Source organism: Phocoena sinus, chromosome 16, assembly GCF_008692025.1.
Source record: "Phocoena sinus isolate mPhoSin1 chromosome 16, mPhoSin1.pri, whole genome shotgun sequence".
In the NCBI taxonomy this organism is placed as follows: domain Eukaryota; kingdom Metazoa; phylum Chordata; class Mammalia; order Artiodactyla; family Phocoenidae; genus Phocoena; species Phocoena sinus.
The window spans coordinates 31304366-31323472 of NC_045778.1; the positions used below are offsets into that span (position 1 = coordinate 31304366).

Here is a 19107-nt window from a genome sequence, read left to right on the forward strand (position 1 = left end):
TGGTTGTCTTACAACACAGTATATTGTAGTGAACTGTGCAATTTTGGATACAAAGATTTTGAATATCTTAGAGCCACAGTATTTTATGCCTTTCAGGCGTGGAGAAATGGAGGAAAAGGAGTAAATGTGTGTAATTCTAAGTTCTCCTATATAGTTTCTTTGTGTTGGGGCAGAGGAGGGTGGGGGTAGGGCAACCCCTGCAAAGAGAACATTTCCCACCTACATTAGACGGGCAGGTCACATCCTCGCACCGGAGCAGCCCCCCTAAGAGCTGCCCAGGACTCAGCTATTGGAGCAGAATTTACTTCTCTCCGAGAGCAGGCCCACTTGTCACTCAGTATGTTTGCGGCTGTTAGGAGTGGCCCCAACCGCAACTGTGTCAGCCCTGCAAGGGCAGCCACACCGGTGGGGTCTTGGTGCCATCCTCAGGGCCTGGCCCAGAGCTGGGGCCACACTGGGGCTCTGTTGAGACTGTTGGCTGCCACCATGCTGGGTTGTAGCTGTTAAACCCACTGCTGTGGGGAACATTTCCTGACCAGCTTCCCGCCTCCTCCTTCCTTCCTTCCTGGGCCCCATCCTGCCCTCCTGCCCCTGCCTGACGGCATTTAGCAGAGGGAAGCGTGTCCTGAGCCCCCTGGATCGGGCACGGGTCTCACTCGAGTTCTTGGTGTCCACAGCCCCATTCTAGGTGCCTGGCACGCAGCAGGTGCCGGGACATGTAGAAACAGGTCCTGAGGTGTTCATCTCCCACAACAAAAGCCTTTCCCCCAGGGGCTCGCAGAGTGAGTTAGGGCACTGGTGGATTGCTGTGCCCTTGGCTTCAGTCGCGCCTTGGCCTTGGCTTAGGCCCTTCGTGGGGAACCTCAGGGTGGACAGAGGGTCCAGGCCTCTGGGTCCTGAGGTCTGGAGGTCACAGCACATAGGCCTCATGGGTTCTTGTCCATGCTGAGGATGTTGCTGTAGACTGGGTCCAGATCACCACGTCCTGTGTGCACCTGGCTTCTGGGTGTAGACGTTTTGTGTGCACTTAAGTTTTCAGAAACAGGCCTGCTGTGATTATCGGGGCACAAGGTGCCGTACACCGTGACGGCGGGGCTCCCCATCCTCACGTGAGGAGGCAGCTTCACCTGCAGCAGCAGAGGGAGGGCAGCTGGGAGGCCAGGATGGTGCCAGGCCTCCTCCCCCACAGCCTTTTGAGAGGCTGGGGGGCAGCAGCTGTGGGTGACCTGGCCCCGCCTCACCTGGGTGGGCGGGCACCGCCCTGGTGCTGCCTGAGCAGTTGAGTGAGCTTCCTGGTGAATCATCTTCAAGATCCGTGTTTGGGCCCCAGACTTGTTAGTTGCCCAAATGTTTTTTTGTTTGTTTGTTTAAAGGAAAATGGCCACAAATTCTGCATTTTACTGGAGGTGAGTTATTTTGTAGACTCTGCCTTCATTTGTTTTGTTTGTTTTTTGATGTTTCGTCAAGATAAAACTCGGGTTATGCATTTTGTGGTGTGTCCTCAGTGTACCCTTTCAGGAGGGATGGATGTTGGCTTGAGGACCTCATTACTAGTGATGACAGTGGTGGTCACTTGGATAAGGCTGGGTTTCTGCTGGGTTTCTCCACTGCTGAGCTACTATTATGTTCTTTGTAATTAGTAAGTGTCCTATGGGGAGATACTTTGAGACTAGGTAAACATGCTGCTTTCTCATCAAATTTTGATCAACTGGTTTTAGAACCTGTTTACTGAATGTTTTTGTGTCATCCCCTGCCCCAGTTCACATATTGAAATTCTAGTGCCTGGTTTGATGATGTTAGGATGTGGGGCCTTTGGGAGGTGCTTAGGTCATGGTGGTGGAGCCCTCAAGAATACGATTAGTGCCCTTACAAGAGACACCACAGGGCTCCCGTGCTGCTCCATCTTCTGAGGACATGGTGAAAAAGTGCCAGCTTTGAACCAGGATGAGACCCTTGCCTGACCATGCTGGCGCCTTAATCTTGGGCTTCCCAGCCTCCAGAACTGTCAGGAATAAACTTCTGTGCTTTAGAAGCTGCCTGGTCTGTGGTATTTTGTCCAGTCTGGTGTTTTGTTATAACAGCCTGAACAGACTGAAAACCCATTATCAGTTATTTCTGTTGTGGTTGCTGAGTGGCAATGATTTAATTACATTAATTTTACATTTATCATTCTGCTGTAAAGAACTTTCCCTTCTCCTCCACTTGTTTATTTATCCATTTATATATATTAGAATGGACTCATGGATTCTTACTTTATTCAATGAGTTAAAATGTATTAGTATTATTGTTTATTTTGACACTCACATTGTTCCAGACTGGGCCAGTGGGGGTCCCTTCAAACTGAGGGCTGTGAAGGACAGCTCTTAAAAATGTGAATTTCCAGGTCTGTCACAGTCCTATTAAACTAGTCTCTATGTGCAGTTTGGAAAAAGCTCCTTGAGTGATTCTCCTGTTCTGTGGAATTTGGGATCAGCTGGACCAGGCCAGTCATTTTCAAGTGTGTAGCTCATGGAGCCTGCCCTTTCCACCAGCCACTTGAAGAGACCTGCTATGCCCACCTCCATGCTGGGTTTCTGGGTCAGAGTCTCTGTACAAAAGCTCTTGTAGCTTGAAAAGTAATAAAAATAGTAAGTTTGAAAATCGCTGCATTAGGTGACCTCCATTCCAGGCCCAGCATTTTTCCCGCTGAGCCCTCACCTCCCCACTTCCCTCCTCTGACCTACATCCCTCGCTCCCTCAGCTTCTTCCCTGGTGACAGCACTGAGGTAGACAGATGTCTCCTCACCAGATCAGTGAGGGGCCCCTTGGTGCTCCTCAAACTCAGCAGGTTTGGGGTTGTGGGTTTTTGGTGGTGGAAGCTCATAATGCCATGTTTGCTAAAAACAGAGTTTCATACAGGAAGCCAATTCATACAGCACTTAGAATCCTAGGCCCGTTGGAGAGCCTGGTGGGGCTCAGAGCTGGTGGCCTAGGCTTTCCTGGACCTCCACCTGGAGGCTATCCCAGGTCTAGCAGTCAAGGGCCTGAGGGTCTCTGAACTCTGGGAACCTCCCTTCTCCCACACCTGTGTGGCAGGGCCTGTGCTTGTGACCCTGTGATAAGGGACGGTGGCCCACCCTAACACCTGGCTGGCTTTGTAGTGTCTTCCCATAGTGAAGAGTCAAACTTCCAGACCCCTGTGAGTGGCTGCTGCCACCATGTCCAACCTTGCACTGTTTCTGGCAGACTCTGAGTATGGGGAGTTGGGTCCTGAGGGGTATGGGTTAGGGGAGGACTTAGACACTTCTGAGGGTGAGTCAGAGCTGAGTGGGGAGCCCGTGGACCTGACCCCTCCTTCCCCTCTCAGGGTGGCGGTGCCCCAGAGCTGAGGCATGACGTCCTTCCTGTGTGTGATTCCCATGGGCAGTGAGGCAGCCTACTCTGGCCTGCCTTTGTGACCATCTCTCCTACTGGAACCCATTTCCCTTGAAAGTCACCTGTCTCCTCCTAGACTTCTCCCCTTGGGCCTCCCTGTTCCTACGGCCAGTACCCAGTGGGTACTGAGGACCTGGAAAGTCCAGGGCCTAAGGTGTGCTGTTTGGAGGTGTAGCAGGGTTCCCAGCTCCATTGGGAATATGGCTGCCCTTCCCTGGGATGGGCCTGTGGGCAGGTACAAGTACTGGGAGCCTCGAAGGCCAGGTAGAAAGGTTGAATCTTGGTGAATGGCTGAGTCTGGAGAATGAGGCAGGGGGGGGGCCAGCAGGATAACTTGGGTTCTAGCTCGGGATATGGGTGGATGGTGTTGTCCAGGTCAGCATAGTTCAGCTGGGTTCTTTGCTTAGGGGTCTTACATGGCCCAAATCAAGGGGTAGGCAGGCTGCATTCAGAAGAGGTTCTGGGGCAGAACCTAGTTCCTTGCTGTTTGTTGTAGAACTGAGGTCCTGTTTCCTTGCTGGCAACCAGGGCTACCCTCAATTCCTGGAGCCTCTCTCTGGTCCTTGTATGTGGCTCCTCTGTCTCAGCTCCAGCAACAATGCATTGCATCCTTCTCATGCTTGGAATCTCTCTGACTACTTTGCCCTCAGCTGGGAGAAAGCTCTGCTTTTAAGGGCTCATGTAATTATACTGGACCCACTCAGTTTCCCTATTTTAAGTAAATTGATTATTTATCTTGATTACATCTGCAAAATCTCATTTGTCCTTTCTTTTATATGCTTATAAATTATACTTCCTGTTTTTTGACTTTGCTCAGTAAAAAGATGGCAATTAAAAAATTTTTGAAGTCATCCTAGAGATCCATGTAAAAATGGTGGATTGAGTGGACACACCTAATTTTATTTTATCCTAAAACCCCACAAGAGTTAAGATAAAGGGAATTTTTAAAAAGCAATCAATCTACGAGGACAGGGAGAATGGGAAAGGAAACAACAGCAAGAAAAAAATTGCAAACCAATAATTAGATGGGTGAGGGGCTCAGTTTGAAATGTAGGAGTTGGTGTCACCATATTATTATATTAGGGGGGTTTGTGGGGGGGGAGCATCAGAGGTGGCTAAATATAAGAATTGTTTGAAAGCAGTTGATGTGGTTAGAGCCCTTTCCTTTCTCAGTGGTGCTTGGTGACTGCTTCTTCCCTTTAGCTGGACATTGGAGATTCCTTCTGCTGAAGGAAAAACCAAGGGCCTGGGAGACTCCAGGTGTTCTGGGAGGTTCATATGAAGACTACCTCCATTCCCCAGCCTTTTATCCCACTTGGCTCCTAGAACACTGACAGCCAGCCCCTTACCTTTCAGGCAGGAGATTAAAAGACACTTCACTGGGGAACCTGACTGGCCTAAGAGGAAAGAACTAAAGATGCTGATGACACCTTTAGCAGATGGCCCAGCCAGATCTCCCTGCACAGAAACTCACCTGCCCAAGAACTCAGTGCTACTAGTCAGTTCTTAGGCATCTATTCTTAGTCATGAGGATTACCAAGGATTGCTAATATCTGAAGAAAGTACCTAACATGAAAGGAAGCAAAACAAGTAGGGGGGAAAAGGAAACTTGAAATAAATATTCTACTTAGAGAGAATATTTTGAAAAAAATTAGACATTTTCTCAGAGAGATAAGAGAAATATTATATCTATGAAATATGAATAGGATACTATACAAAAGGAACATTTAGAAAACAAAAAAGTATTAAAAGTTTAAAAGAGTAAGAGCAGAGCAAAAATGTCAGAATTATTAGAATAATTAGAATTATTATAAAATTGAAAGAGTCTTCCAGAAAATAGACAAGAAAGATGAAGGGATGGATAATAGAGCACAAGAGGTAAGAAATTTAAGGAATCAGCCCCGGTTCCCATATCCATTAATATAGGAGCTGCAGAAAGAGAGAACAGAGAAAAATGCAAGTGGGAAAATCATCCAGAAAAAAATTTCCTAGAAAGATACAGGTTTCCATATTGTATGGACTCATCAGATGTTGAGCCAAGTGGATGAAGATAGACCAGTACCCTGAAATGTCAGTGTGCTGGGGAGAAAGGGATGATCCTACAAGTTTACAGAGAGAAAGGAACAGGTTAAATACAACGATCAGGAATCTGAGTGGTTTCAGCCTTCTCAATACCCTGGAATATAGGTAGGGCGATGCCTTCATTATTCTCAGTAGAATTGACTCCCAACCTAGAATTCTATACACAGCCAAACTTTTATTCAGAAATGAAGGTAAAATAAAGATGTTTTCAGACATACAGGGTCTGAAAAACTTCCCTTTTGCCCTGAAGATTTCCTCCACGAAGGTGAACAAAGACTGGCTCTCTCGTAGGCTGTATTCCAAATGAGGCAAAAGGGAGTTCTGGGACCCAGTCCAGATTAAAGCCGCTCAGAGGATTCCAGGAGAGGTTTCTTCTGGAAGAAGAACTAGAAGTAGGACATCTTATGTGAGTGAACTTATTGAGGGGAGATTTGGACAACTGGCATTGAATTTGGGGTTGACTATTAATAAATTCATAGAAAATTAAACAAACAGAAAAATAAGAATTATTAACTCCAGAGAACAAAAAGTTGTCTAGGAAAAGTAATCATGGTAAGACAAACATATCATATACAGAAATTTCTAAGAGATATTTGGGAAGTTAAGGTCAAGACCAGCTAGAAGTTGAGGGAGTCCCTGGAAAGGGCAAGGCCTGGCCTCGCGACCTGAGATCTGCTGTTTTTCTCAACACAGCTTTTACAGTCGCTGATTCATAGATTATGTGCAGGGACAATTTTGAAAAAAATTAAAGCAACAGCAAATCTAGAACACATGGCCTGTGATAAGGGGGAAGTCCTGTTTCACAAAACTCAGGGGTGCATGTAACTATGTGTGCTCTGGATTGATTGTTAAATGTGCTTCTTACTGTGGGCCGCCGTAAAAAATTTGAAAGCCATTGACTTCTCATTGCCAGTTCCCTTTGCACACTTCTGAATTGTCCAAGTATTTTACAGTTGAGCGTGTGCTACTTTTTAAATTAAATAAAGTGGTGGGAGGAAGAGGGAAGAGGAAGGAATCTTACAAGTTAATATTATCCCAAAGTAGACGAGCCCTGTTTACTTTGCCTACAGAGGTCATCACACTTGGGGGGCTAGCATCCTCCACCAGCAGTGGCCTCTGTTTATTTTTTTTAATTTTATTTATTTTATTTTTATAAATGTATTTATGTATTTATTTATTTTTGGCTGCGTTGGGTCTTTGTTGCTGCGTGCCAGCTTTCTCTAGTTGCGGCGAGTGGGGGCTACTCATCATTGCGGTACACAGGCTTCTCATTGCGGTGACTTCTCTTGTTGCGGAGCACAGGCTCTAGGCACGTGGGCTTCAGTAGTTGTGGCGTGCAGGCTCAGTAGTTGTGGCACGCAGGCTCAGTAGTTGTGGTGCATGGGCTTAGTTGCTCCACGGCATGTGGGATCTTCCCGGACCAGGGCTCGAACCCGTGTCCCCTGCATTGGCAGGCGAATTCTTAACCACTGCACCACCAGGGAAGACCCTCAGTTTATATTTTTAATACAAAGATGGTAATGGTAAGTGCGATGATGAAAACCTTTTTAGAAAATCACTTGTATGTCTACCAACCCATGAAACCATTTTCACGCTTTTAGTTTCCACTTTGACCTTTGACCACATGCTTACAAATTGTTTCATAATTGCAAACCAGCATGTTTAGATTTCATACTTAACTCATATTGTTTTTCTTCTTTTGGTTTCTTTCCTTGAGGCAAATTCTGAGTCATGAGTTTACTGGATTAAGGGTCTGACTTTTTTTTATTTGAATTTGAATGTCTGTAACTGTATTGCTTACCAAAGAGTTAGTAACAGTTTACTCCCATGCCAGCAAGGTATGCATGCACTAGCCTCACCGTGGCTTGCCAGCAATAGTGGTGGTGATTTTGTTAAACTAAAAAGTGTAAAACACTAGCTGCGGGTTGTCTTTAAGTTTCATTTCCAGTGACTATGAATATTTTTCCATTGATGAATTGTATTGTCCTTCCATTTCAGTATAACGCCCGTATCCTTTGTCTATTTGTCTAAAACTAGGATCTTTTGTTAAGTATGAATTTTTTGTTTTCTTTTTTTTTGACATAGAAAACAAACTCATGTTCACCAAAGGGGAAAGGGGGTGGGGGACGGATAAATTAGGAGTTCGGGATTAGCAGATACAAACTAGTACATATAAAATAGACAAACAACAAGGTCCTACTGTATAGCACAGGGAACTATATTCAATATCCTGCAATAAACCATAATGGAAAATTACCTTGCTGTACAGCAGAAACTAACACAACTTTGTAAATCGACTAAAGTATGAATTTTTATATGTTGCAGATAGTATTTACCCTTTGTCATAATAGCTGCAGCTGCAGGTAACTTATCATTTGTGTTTCCTTTTTAATTTTAATGTTACTTAATTGTATGGGAATTTTAAAACTTACCTGTTTTATATTGATATTTTTGTACTTTTGATTGTGTTTTCCTGTTGGCTCAAAAGTGAAGGAGATTGGTGCGTGTGTGTGTGCGTGCGTGTGTGTGTACATGTAGCCTTTAATATTTAGATTGGTTTTAGTGTGTTATTCAGTTCCTCTCTGATCGCAAACGAGCTATCTCAACACTTAAAATAATTCTGACTTTCCCCCTTGTTTTAAGAAGTTGATGTTTTGACAAACACATGCCTCCTATTTGCCACATAAATGCTTTATTCTGTTTTGGTAACTTTTGGAGTTGAGACAGTTTGTGGACTTGGAATTAAATTTTTCTGATAATTGTTTTCTATGCAAAAAACACAAAATAGCTTTTGGAGATTCTTCTCAATTGTGGTGGTAATTAGTATTTGTGAAAAGTTTATTCATCTTCTGTTAGGAGGCAAAGTTCTTAGTCTGTGTATGTATTTTAGGGTAAATGGTCTTGGTGTTAATTGGTTAGCTGGTAGAGAGCTGAGTTCTGCCTTCCTCTGACATGACTAGGGTTACCAAAGAAGGTGAGAAGTCAGGGACCACAGTCACTCTGGAGTCACTTTGGCTAACTTTTGGGTCAGATCTGGTTTTGGTTTCAGCGCCGCTGTCCTCATCGCCTTCTGTTCTTTGGTCCTTGGTAAATTTCGGGTAACACTTCAGGCTGGTGGCTGCGGGGCACTCAACAGTGTTTTCTCCTTCACTGAGGTTCTGAAGCTGCCAAGCCAGACCTCAGATGCTCATTGGCTTCATTCCCCCCCAAACCCAAGGCCCTGCGTTGGAGGATGTGGCTTAGGCTAGGGTCCAAACAGGTCTAACTGTTACCTGCTTCCATTTAAATTCTGGGACTTGCCTGTGTGGAGACCTGGATCTTCTGGCTGAAGTTCAGGACCTGCTTCTCCACCTCCTGGTCCCAGAACAGAGCGAGCAGGTCAGGAGTGAGAGGCAGCCTTTCCTCCCTGCTCCTTAGGTGCAGTATGGGCTGGGGTCACTCTCCTCCTGGTTCGTTGAGTGCCTTCTCTTCCCATGGGGAGGAGGAATAAACAAGTGGGTGAAGAAAGACTAAACGGTTTCCTGTCAACAGTTTCCTCTTCTGTGGGTTGGAATGGGGAAATAAGTGTCATTGAGACACCCTGCTCCAAGACCTCATAAGGTTATTTTGGTCCAACACAAATGGCACAGTCCTCATGTGAGTGCTCTGGCGGGGGAGGGGGGTGGCAGGCATGTAAGGGGACATATCTGAGTGTGACACATCATCTGATGGATGATTAGGGTGTTTCTTTCTGATCATTCCCTGGCATGGACCTGGCTGGTATAGTTTCGAGTGTTTTAAGTTACCAGGGAGTGAGGGCTTGGGGTTTACGTCATGGTTGTTGAGATTCTCCGGGTGTGGGTTCGGACCCTGACATCTGTGAAAGCAGAGTTATTTCCTGGTTGAGAGTCTTTGTTGGAGTGAGACCCTGGGAGCCCAGTGGAGGAGAGGGGAGCAGATGGTGAGAAAAGCAGCCTGCTGCAGAGAATCCACATTCCAGAGCACAGGCTCCCTGCAGCCTGTGTGCCAAGGAGATCCCTGTGGCCTTTCCATGTTCTCCCTGCTTACCTGGCTGGAGCTGAAGGAGACCAGGGATCTCCACATGGAGAGTCCCTGTGTCACCTCAGGGTCATCGTTTTTCAGAGGCCCTGGGCAAGCCGGTAGGGATGAGGTCTGCAGTGCTGTGGAAAGCATACAGGCCAGTGCTAATTAGCTGGCGTCTTTGTGGAGCCAAGACCAAGGAGAAAGAAGGGAACCTGGCTTTGTTTACTGCTTCAGAGCTCTGGGGAGAGTTCTTTACTATGCTTAGGTTAAATGATGTCCAAGGAGCGCCCTCTTGGATTCCTGAGCATTCGGGTACCATGCCTGAGCAGCCCTCCCCAGTCTCTGGGGCCCAGTTCCATGGAGGGCACGGCCATCCACTTTCTGGCTTCTTTAGGATGCACAGATGGGGAGGTGCATTTGGCCTTCCAAGGAGCAGGATTGTCTTGTCCATACAAAGAACGGGGTTTCTACCACTTAAACATTTTTCTGCCTCATAGGTCATTTCCAGCCAAGCTGGCTGTTCTCTGTCTTAAACTTACTTGAGTTTTAGATTAAAAAAATTTTTCCTGTGTGGATTAATTCACTCATCTGCAGCTAGGAAGACAAACCAGTGCTTTGGGGTTTTGTAATCTGCAAAACACAAGTGGGTGAATTTTGGTTACTTTTAGTTAATTGCTTACCAGGAGCCATCACTACTGCACTCCCAGTCTCTGTGCTGCAAATACAGCTGACAAGGTCCTTCCACCTTTGCAAGATCCTCAGAGGGACTACAGCCTTCTGCGCCCAAGCTGATACCTCGTCCATTAGGCATGGCAGGAATCACCTGGGGAATTTGTCAAAACTGGAGATTCTTGGCCCCAGCCCAGACCTGCTTATCAGAATCTCCAGAAATCTGTGTTTAGAGTAAGTCATTTTGATGCTGCCGGCTGATCTCTTGTGACATTAGGAATCAGTCGTTAAGGCCCCATTTTAGTTGAGGATGCTGAGGCCCTGAGAGGCAGACGCTTGCCCAGGTCAGGTCATGTTGCTGAAGGAAGGAATCTCTGCCTGAGAGCTCCTTTTCCTCTCCCTGCAGCCACCCTGTGTGGCCCAGGCTGTGTTCAGGCCTCCTGTGTGTCCTTGTGTCCAGTATTGTCCCTCATTACCTGGGGTTGTGTTCACACGCATTCTTGGAGGACAGTTTTGTAGAATTGCTGCTCTGCTGGTGGGATGGGGAAGTGGGCATGGGGCTGCTGGGTCACTGCCCCTCCCTGGCTGGGTTTGAGGCCAGGCAGGCCTGCACTCCCAGCTGGGCCTTGACCACGCTCCCATTGCTCCTGGAGGGAGGGGAGCCAGTGGATGGTGGTGTCCAGGCTCTGCCTGTTGGTTCTGCTCTGTGGGAAGGATGGTGGAGCAGTCAGAGCACCCGTTTCCAGAAGGATGTGGTTTTCATGTCCCTGCTTGGCAACACTTCCTCAGAACGTTACAGACCAGTGGCCAGGCCACCGAGGCCACCTTACAGGAAGGGATTTTGCCGTGGCTGCTCCACAGCAAGGCACAGAAGCTGGTCTCTTGTTGGCAGTTGCGGGTGGTTTGTCTCCCCACTGCCAGAGTAGCCTTGTTTGTTTTTGCCTTAGGCTCTGGGTTACATCTTGTTCCTCTCCTCACCCTGGGGAGTGGGACGAATAGGGGGTGGGGGGGAGCATTCCCCGTGAGCCTTAGATCCCACCCTGGGGGTCAGCTTGAGGCAGGCACCTGCCTCCTTCCCCACCATTCAGCCACTGTTTGACAGCAGGGGATAATGGAGGAGTTAAGGGTTCACCTAGGTTGCCATTGGGGTTCAAAAAGGAACATAGTAAATGTGGGCCAGGCCCTCGGAATTCATTCCCCTTTGAGGGCACCCTCGTTTGTGCAGGCTTTGGCGGATGGACACAGATAAAAAAGAGTGGCCCCTCCTTCACCCTGTGCAGTCAGTTGTTCTATAATCCAAGCTTACTGCAGCCCCAGGAGGCCAAAACAGTGGTCCTGGTAGGTGGGAGGTTAGGCAGAGGAAGGGGCAATGGGGTGAGGGCTGGCTGCTGTGGGCTCACAGGATCTCCCTGCCCGGGCCAGGGTGCTCTGCCTTCCTTACCCTTTGAGGGTGAGCTTGGGAGGTTGTCTCAGAAAATGTTAGATGAACAAATATGGCTTTTCCTGACTGGTCACTGTTAGGTCACGTCCAGACCTGCCCTTTCATCTCTTCTTCCTAAGCGCGGCTCTCAGTGGTCAAGCCCTCATTTCTTCCTTTGGTTCCCTCGACTCCTGGCTGCTCTGCCCCAGGTAGCCATGGGTGGACAGAATGTGGACTGTGGGGAACCCCCAACCCCTCCCCCCCCACCTTGGTTTAGATCCTGGGCCCTGTTGTTTTTGTCTTGCTGTTGGGCAAGTCACATGACCTTTCTGAACTCCTGTTTCCCCATCAGGAAGTGGGGAAATCAACCCAATGGAGAGGTGATGAGATAATGTTTGGGAAGGTTCCCAGCAGAAGTCCTGGTATTTAGAACACACTTTTTACAATTCACCATTCTCCATTCTTTCAAAAATTCTCCTCTTATTCTTTTGGCTGTTTATGGAAAGTTGACTTCACCTGATTTTTGTCTAACCTGTAGCTGCCATTGATAGTAAACCCACGTCTGCACTAGTAAAAGAGCACAGGGGACAATTTGGGGATTTCTGGAGCCTGAGTCTGTATCTTGCCTTTGCTCTTTCCTTGGGGAGCAGGTTTTGGGGAGATGTTTCCAAACTGAACCAGCTGTCTCATCACTCCTCCTCTCTCCACAGATCCTGCTTCTCAGAAGATGCACTATTATAGATACTCCAACGCCGAGGTCAGCTGCTGGTACAAGTACCTCCTTTTCAGCTACAACATCGTCTTCTGGGTGAGTGGATGAGAGCAGCCATGTTCCCTGGCGTAGTCCTTAATTAGTAAATCATGCTTCTTCATGTTCTTTTGATTTGCCAGAGCCCCGTGAGGCTCTGGGTGAGGTGGCTGACAGTCAGGGTCCTGCCCTCATGAAACCAGTGACAAGTATTGGGTTGACCAAAAAGTTTGTTCAAAAAACTGGAAAATCCAGTTCCATTCAAAACGGAAAAACCAGAACAAACTTTTTGGCCAACCCAATAAATTATAAAGTAGACCGTCAGGTGCTGTGATGGGGAAGGCCAAGGTGATTGAAGACTAGGTTAAGGGACCCTACCCCAGCCGTGGGGGGTTTAGGAAGATGGGGCTCTGACCCAGATGCGTGTCAGTTTCCCTTCATCCACACCCCAGGAATGCCCCAATGAGACATCAGCTGCCGGGTCCTTTGTGCACATTGGACTGTGGGCCAGGCCTTATCCTGGGCTCTGGGAGGTAAGGGTGGACAAGGGGAGTAAAACCCTGTCCTTGTGGTGCTGGTGTTCAGTCAGAAGGGGTATTAGCCTACTGAGCCTCAGAGCAGGGAGGGTGAAGCCGCTTGGCCAGGGTGGTTGGGAAGCACATTCTAAGGAGAGGTGGCTTGTAGGCTGAGACCTGAGTACTAGTGAAGACACAGCTATATGGGGTCTTGGGAAGAAAGCTCCAGTAGGGAGAGCAGCATGTGCAGAGGTCCTGAGGCAGGAATGAACTTGGCATGTGCAATAAGCCAAAAGAAGGGCATGTGGCTGGAGCTGAGTGAGTACAGGGCACAGGGGACACAGGTGAGGACATGGGCATGAAGAAGCCAGGTCATGCAGGACTGTATGGTTCCCAGTAAGTAGCTGGAATTCTACTTCTGTCAGTAACTCTTGGTAGGTTATAAGTTGGATGGTATCATCTGATTTTGGAGTGATTCTGCAGAGTGAAGGCATGGATGGTGGTCCCATGTTCTGAGGTGGGCATTTGGGGCAGAAGGGTTTGAATGGTCTCTTAGCCAGCCACATGGACATGTCAGTGTCCCGTACCAGTGGCCATCCTGGAGATGAAAGTCTTGGCCACCATCAGAGGAAGGGGTGACCAGATCGTTGAAGGAGAGTGTATTGACTGAGGAGAGGAGGGGTCTGAATATTGAGGTGGGGATGCTAAGAGGTGGGGTTGAGGAGGAAAGTCCTCTCCAAAGTTGGCTGTGAGTGAGTGAGTGGCCTGAGGTAAAAGGAAGACCAGGAGATTTTGTGTCGTGGAAGCCTTGAGAGGAAGCCCTTCATGTAGAGAGGAGTAGGATGAGGACAGAAAATTGACATTGGCTTTGACAAGGTGGAGGGTATGACCTTGACCAGAACTGCTGGGGATGGAAACCCACCTGGAGTTGGTCCAGGAGCCCATGGGACATGAGAAAGTGGAGACCAGTGACTCATGACAGTTCTTTCAAGGACTCTTGCCTTAAAGAGGAGCAATTGGGTACCGGCTGGAACTGGTCAAGGGGTTAAGGGAGATATCAGAGCATGTCAGTGGCATTGGTCCAGGGGGAGGCAGACATTGATTCTGTGCAGGAGAGCACGGTGACATGACCGTGCACAGAGGGTTTTAGAACCTCATTTACTACAAGCGTCGAGTCTGCGGCTAGTGTCTGGGTGGGGCCTGATGGAGAAGGAGGGACAGGATAAGTGGTCATGATGCCACATTTACCTCTACTGAGGATTTTGACATTTCCTATTTGGACTGGAACTTTTGACATCGAGGCCGACTTACCAGGATCTCTCAGCCTTTCACCCTTGTTTTTCCAGCATCACCCCCTGATGATTTATCTCAAAGTTTGGGGGGTTTTCTGTCCTGGAGAAGTAGGGTGGGATTCAGTGGCTTGGCCATTCACCGCAGGACTTTTCTGGTGCCCAGACAACCTTTCACCAGCAGCCTCATTATTGCCCCTGAGGTAGGGCAGTGCTGGACATTTGAGGTGGTTCCTGTGGGCCCCTCCTGATGGGAGGACTGTGGTTGCCCCTTCCCTAAGATGTGTGGCTTCTCAGACCTGCATTGCTCCCTATCTGGAGGAGAGCCTTCCAGCCTCACCTGGAGTCCCCAGCCCCCAGCCAGGTGCACAGTTGAGGGCCACCTGGCTTAGGCAGGTGGTTTGACACTTTAGACACTTTGTCCACCTGCCTGTTGTACCCCTTGCCCAGTGGCCCGCTGTGCTTGCTTGGCCTTACATCCCGACCTCTGACTCTCATCCTGATTTTTGCATCTGGGGTGAAACTCTCCTGCTGCTGCTGTGGCCCAGGGCCCTGGTAATCTCTGTTTCTTCAGAGCCTCTTCAGGATAGATTCTCTGCTCTTGGGAAACTTAACTAACTTGCCCAATATAATACATTTGCAGCACCAAATTCACATAGCAGAGTTCATGAATCCAGAATTGTAGCAAGTCTGCTTGGTGATTGAAGGGGGCTACAGCGTTATCGGAGTTTTGCAGAATTGGCAGTGTCTGTGGTCGAGAGTTAATCATTTTTCAGTTAGTGTGCCCTGGGGCAGAACAGCACAGGACAAACAGGAACAGTCAGGAAAACGAGGCATGAGAGCTCTGTTGGGAAAATGAGAGGGGGAGGCTGCCCGTCCCCTCCCTGCTGGGTTCTAGGCGGAGATTTGCTGTCTTCATCTGCACAGGAGCTGGGAATGTGGAATGAGGCTTGGGAATTGGGGCGCAGAGCCCTTAGGGAAGTGCATGGTGCAGCGGGGGTTCCTGGGTGCCAAGTCTGGACTCTCAACCTGAGCTGATTTCTTTGTGAAATACTGCTGTCACCTGCCTGCTGCCTGCCTCACAAGGTTGTTGAAAATGAATAAGATGATGTGCCAAGCCCTCAACCTCCTCAGAGAAGTTTTCTTCTTTAAATGGAGAAAATACAAAAATAGAGGAATATAATGAACCCCCCACCCCGGCTGCCATGTTCCCATCAGCTAGCTTCAGAAGTTACCAACTCAGCCTATCATGTTTAATTTATATCTTCCCCCACCTTGGATTATTTTGAAGCAAAGCACAGATGGATCATTTTGCAGAGAGTTTTTGTTTGGTTTCGATGAATTAACAGTGAGTAAGCTGAGCAGAAGGGTGACAGCCTTGATGGTGGACTTGGGCTCCTTAGGCAGGTTTGAATATGCAGAAGCAACCTGTTGAATTCTTTGACCAATTCTAGGTGCTGGAACAAGCAGAGGTTTTATTTAAGTTTGCCCCATCCAGAATTATTTTCACAGTAACGTTCTTTATAGCAAACACCTGTAGCACTCTAACCGTTTTTTGTGTTTTTTCTTTTTAAGCTGTCTCCTTCCAACTTCAAGGCCGAGATTTTTCCAAGGGACCATTAATACTTGCTTGAGGCGAGAGATGTGGATGCCCGCCATGTTTGTGTGTGTTCTGAACTGCATGTTTTACTGGGTGTACATGGAGCTGGGCTTCATGGGGATCTTATCACAGGGATGTCAGGAAAATGCTGCCACCACAGCATTTTGAGGACACTAGCACTTTTTACCCTTTCTCGGTTTTTTAATATTATTATTTTTTTTTTAAAATTTATTTTATTTTATTTATTTTTGGCTGTGTTAGCTCTTCGTTGCTGTGCGCGGGCTTTCTCTAGTTGTGGCGAGCGGGGGCTACTCTTTGTTGCGGTGAGCGGGGGCTACTCTTTGTTGCTGTGTGCAGGCTTCTCATTGCGGTGGCTTCTCTCTTTCTTTTTATAAATTTATTTCTTTATTTATTTTTGGCTGCGTTGGGTCTTCATTGCTGCGCTGGACTTTCTCTACTTGCCACGAGCAGGGGCTACTCTTCGTTGTGGTGCGCGAGCTTCTCATTGTGGTGGCTTCTCTTATTGTGGAGCACGGGCTCTAGGTGCACGGGCTTCAGTATTTGTGGCTCGTGGGCTCTAGAGCGCAGGTTCAGTAGTTGTGGCACACGGGCTTTAGTTGCTCTGTGGCATGTGGGATCTTCCCGGACCAGGGCTCAAACCCATGTCCCCTGCATTGGCAGGTGGATTCTTAACCACTGCACTACCAGGGAAGCCTGGTTTTTTTAAATTACAATCATTCCTTGGATGTGTTAGACCTGTTTCTAGGGCAAAGTCTCACTTTGACAGAGGAAAATGCAACTCAAAACCACAATGAGATATCACTCTCACCCATTAGAATGGGTATTATTAAAAACCAGAAAAATAACAAATGTTGGTGAGGAAGTAGAGAAACTGGAATCCTTGTGCATTGTTGGTGAGAACGTGTAATGGTGCAGATGCTATGAAAAAAAGCATGGCGGTTCCTCAAAAAGTAAGAAAGAGAATTACCATATGATGCAGCAGTTCTCCTCTGGGCATATACCTAGAAGAATTGAAAGCAGGATCTTGAAGAGATATTTGTGCACCCTTGTTCGTAGCAGCGTTATTCATGATAGCTGAGAGCTAGACGCAACCCCTGTGTCTACCGAAGGATGAATGGATAAACAAGAAGTGGTCTATACAGGCCATGGAATATTATTCAGCCTTAAAAATGAAGGAAACTCCTATGCATACTACAACATGGGTGAATCTTGAGGACATTATGCTGAATGAAATAAACCAAACACAAAAGGACAAATACTCTATGATTCCACTTATATGAGGTACGTAGAGTAGTCTGCTTCAGAGACCCAAAGTAGAATGGTGGGTACTAGGGGCTGGGGGGAGGGGAAAATGGGAAGTTACTGTTTAATGGGGACAGAGTGTCAGTTCTGCAAGATGGAAAGAGTTCTGTGGACGGTGGTGATGGTTTCACAATACTGTGAATGTACTTAATGCCACTGAGCCGTACACTTAAAAATGGTTAAGATGGTAAGTTTTATATTATGTGTACTTTACTATGATTAAAATTCTTTAAAAAATCTCACTTTGACTTGCAGAGGAAAGGAAGCTGGGAGGGGCTTACAGCCTTTGTCTTTGTTCATTCTCACCCCACCTGATTCCACAGAGAATTTGAACTTCCCTGGTTTTGCTGAATGAATCCTCTCGAGGGATGATTCCGATGATGCCTGCAGCTCCCACCACAGACACTGAGTTTAATCTGCAAAGATTCTGATAAAGCCCTTGCCTGGATTTATTTCAGAGGTGTATTAAAAGTGAAAAACGGAGACTGCTTGTAGGCACAGACGACAGAGAGCCCGCCCCCTCTGCTGTGGACCTTCTCAGTGACAAGGGCAGGTCTGAGCCACAGCTTCCCTGCTTGTAAAATGCGGGAATTCATTTCTGACCCTAATGTGCAGCCTGTTTCTGGGTGAGGAACATTTGGGCTCTGTGACCAGCATGGCTTGAGGCCCCTTCCTTCGAAGTAACAGATGCCTCCCACGAGTAGGGTGAGCATGTAATTTGTGCTCCAAGTTGGGAAACTTTTAAGAATGAAAGAGAGGTTATTAAGAAGTTTGCCGGAACAACAGACGTGCCCCAGGACTGCCCCAGGCAAACCAGGACAGTCCCTAACCCTAACCCTTCCCAAGAGAGGCAAAGCCAGTCTGATGCGGAAGGACCTAACGGTAGCTGCCTGCCCTTGCTCCCGTTTGTGGCATTTTTGTGGGTGGATGGTCTTAACTCTCTTTGTCTGGCCCCACAATGGGCTGTTGACTCTGGATCATTCTAACCATTAGAGAATCGCCCTTATTTGAGCTGAAAGAGTTCAGCTCCATGTGATATCAGACCCCAAGGCCTGATCCCTAGGTCTGAGCGCAGATGGTTTCTCTGCTTCCATTTCTTGGTAATTCAATGCAGTCAGAAAGGGAAAGTCTAGTGTTTTAATAACATGTGTAGACTATTTCACTTCCACTGCTGAGAGGTGGTACCTTTCTTCCCTTCCAGTTTTATTTACTAAACTTTTGTAACTGCATGGAAATTCTAGAAGACTACACAAGGCATCCCAACTTGACTGTGTTCCCTCCTTCAGGCTCCATTTTCCTGTCTGCAGTCACACATAGTTTCACATCTTGGTGAGAGTATCCACGTGATCTTGAAGTGTGCGTTTTCGTATCAGCATCACCTAGTGTAGAACATTCCAGGTTGCCGCACAGTCTTCCTGATTGTATTTTTGGAAATTCCTATATTGGACATTTAGGTTGTTTCCAATTTTTCTACTATCCTAGATAAGGAGCAGTGATTAGCTTTTGTAACACAGATTCTTCCCTTTGGGGAAAGGGGAGAAATTATTTGCTGGGATAGATTCCCAGGAGTGAGAGTAAATGGGTCAGAAGGTGTGTCCATCGTTTTGACCAGCCTGACATTTATATAGTCATATTCTCCAGAAGGGCTGCCCCAATTCATAGGAAATAGACCGCCTTATCTTTTGGCTCATAGGGGTGTGTGTTTGTGTATTTTTCCACATTTTGTCTTGCCAAGACAGAGGGCGAGGATTGCTTAATTAGAGACTCTGCTAGAGCTAGGAGTTGCTGATCCGTTTAGGGCCTCAGCTCCTGATCTCACTGGCTCAGGCGCATCTGCGGCTGGGACCACCAGGAGGGATTTGCGAGGATGGGCAGTATGGTGCCCTGTGATTATTCCCCAGGACATATGATTATTACACACTCACAGGGTGGCGTCAGGTCTAAGTAACTGGTGATGTGTATAACTCTGCTTCCTTGGCCAGTAAATAGTCAGCATGGCCCAGTCTGCTGGGGTGATTTGTCAT

At 47.4% G+C, this 19107-nt stretch overlaps 1 protein-coding gene across 6 annotated transcripts in view; it reads left to right on the forward strand.

The window, feature by feature from the left end:
• Window positions 1–19107, forward strand: part of TSPAN14 (tetraspanin 14) — a 54681-nt gene that overhangs the window by 14306 nt on the left and 21268 nt on the right. For 3 of the 6 annotated variants that reach the window (XM_032607397.1, XM_032607402.1, XM_032607400.1), the window contains exon 2: window positions 12319–12416. In XM_032607397.1, coding sequence (XP_032463288.1) covers window positions 12336–12416 — 81 coding nt within the window. In that variant the 5' untranslated portion in view covers window positions 12319–12335. Of the gene's footprint in view, window positions 1–1286; window positions 1407–12008; window positions 12031–12071; window positions 12222–12318; window positions 12417–19107 lie in introns of those variants that run through there. The other 3 variants (XM_032607399.1, XM_032607403.1, XM_032607398.1) reach the window with 3 other exon arrangements.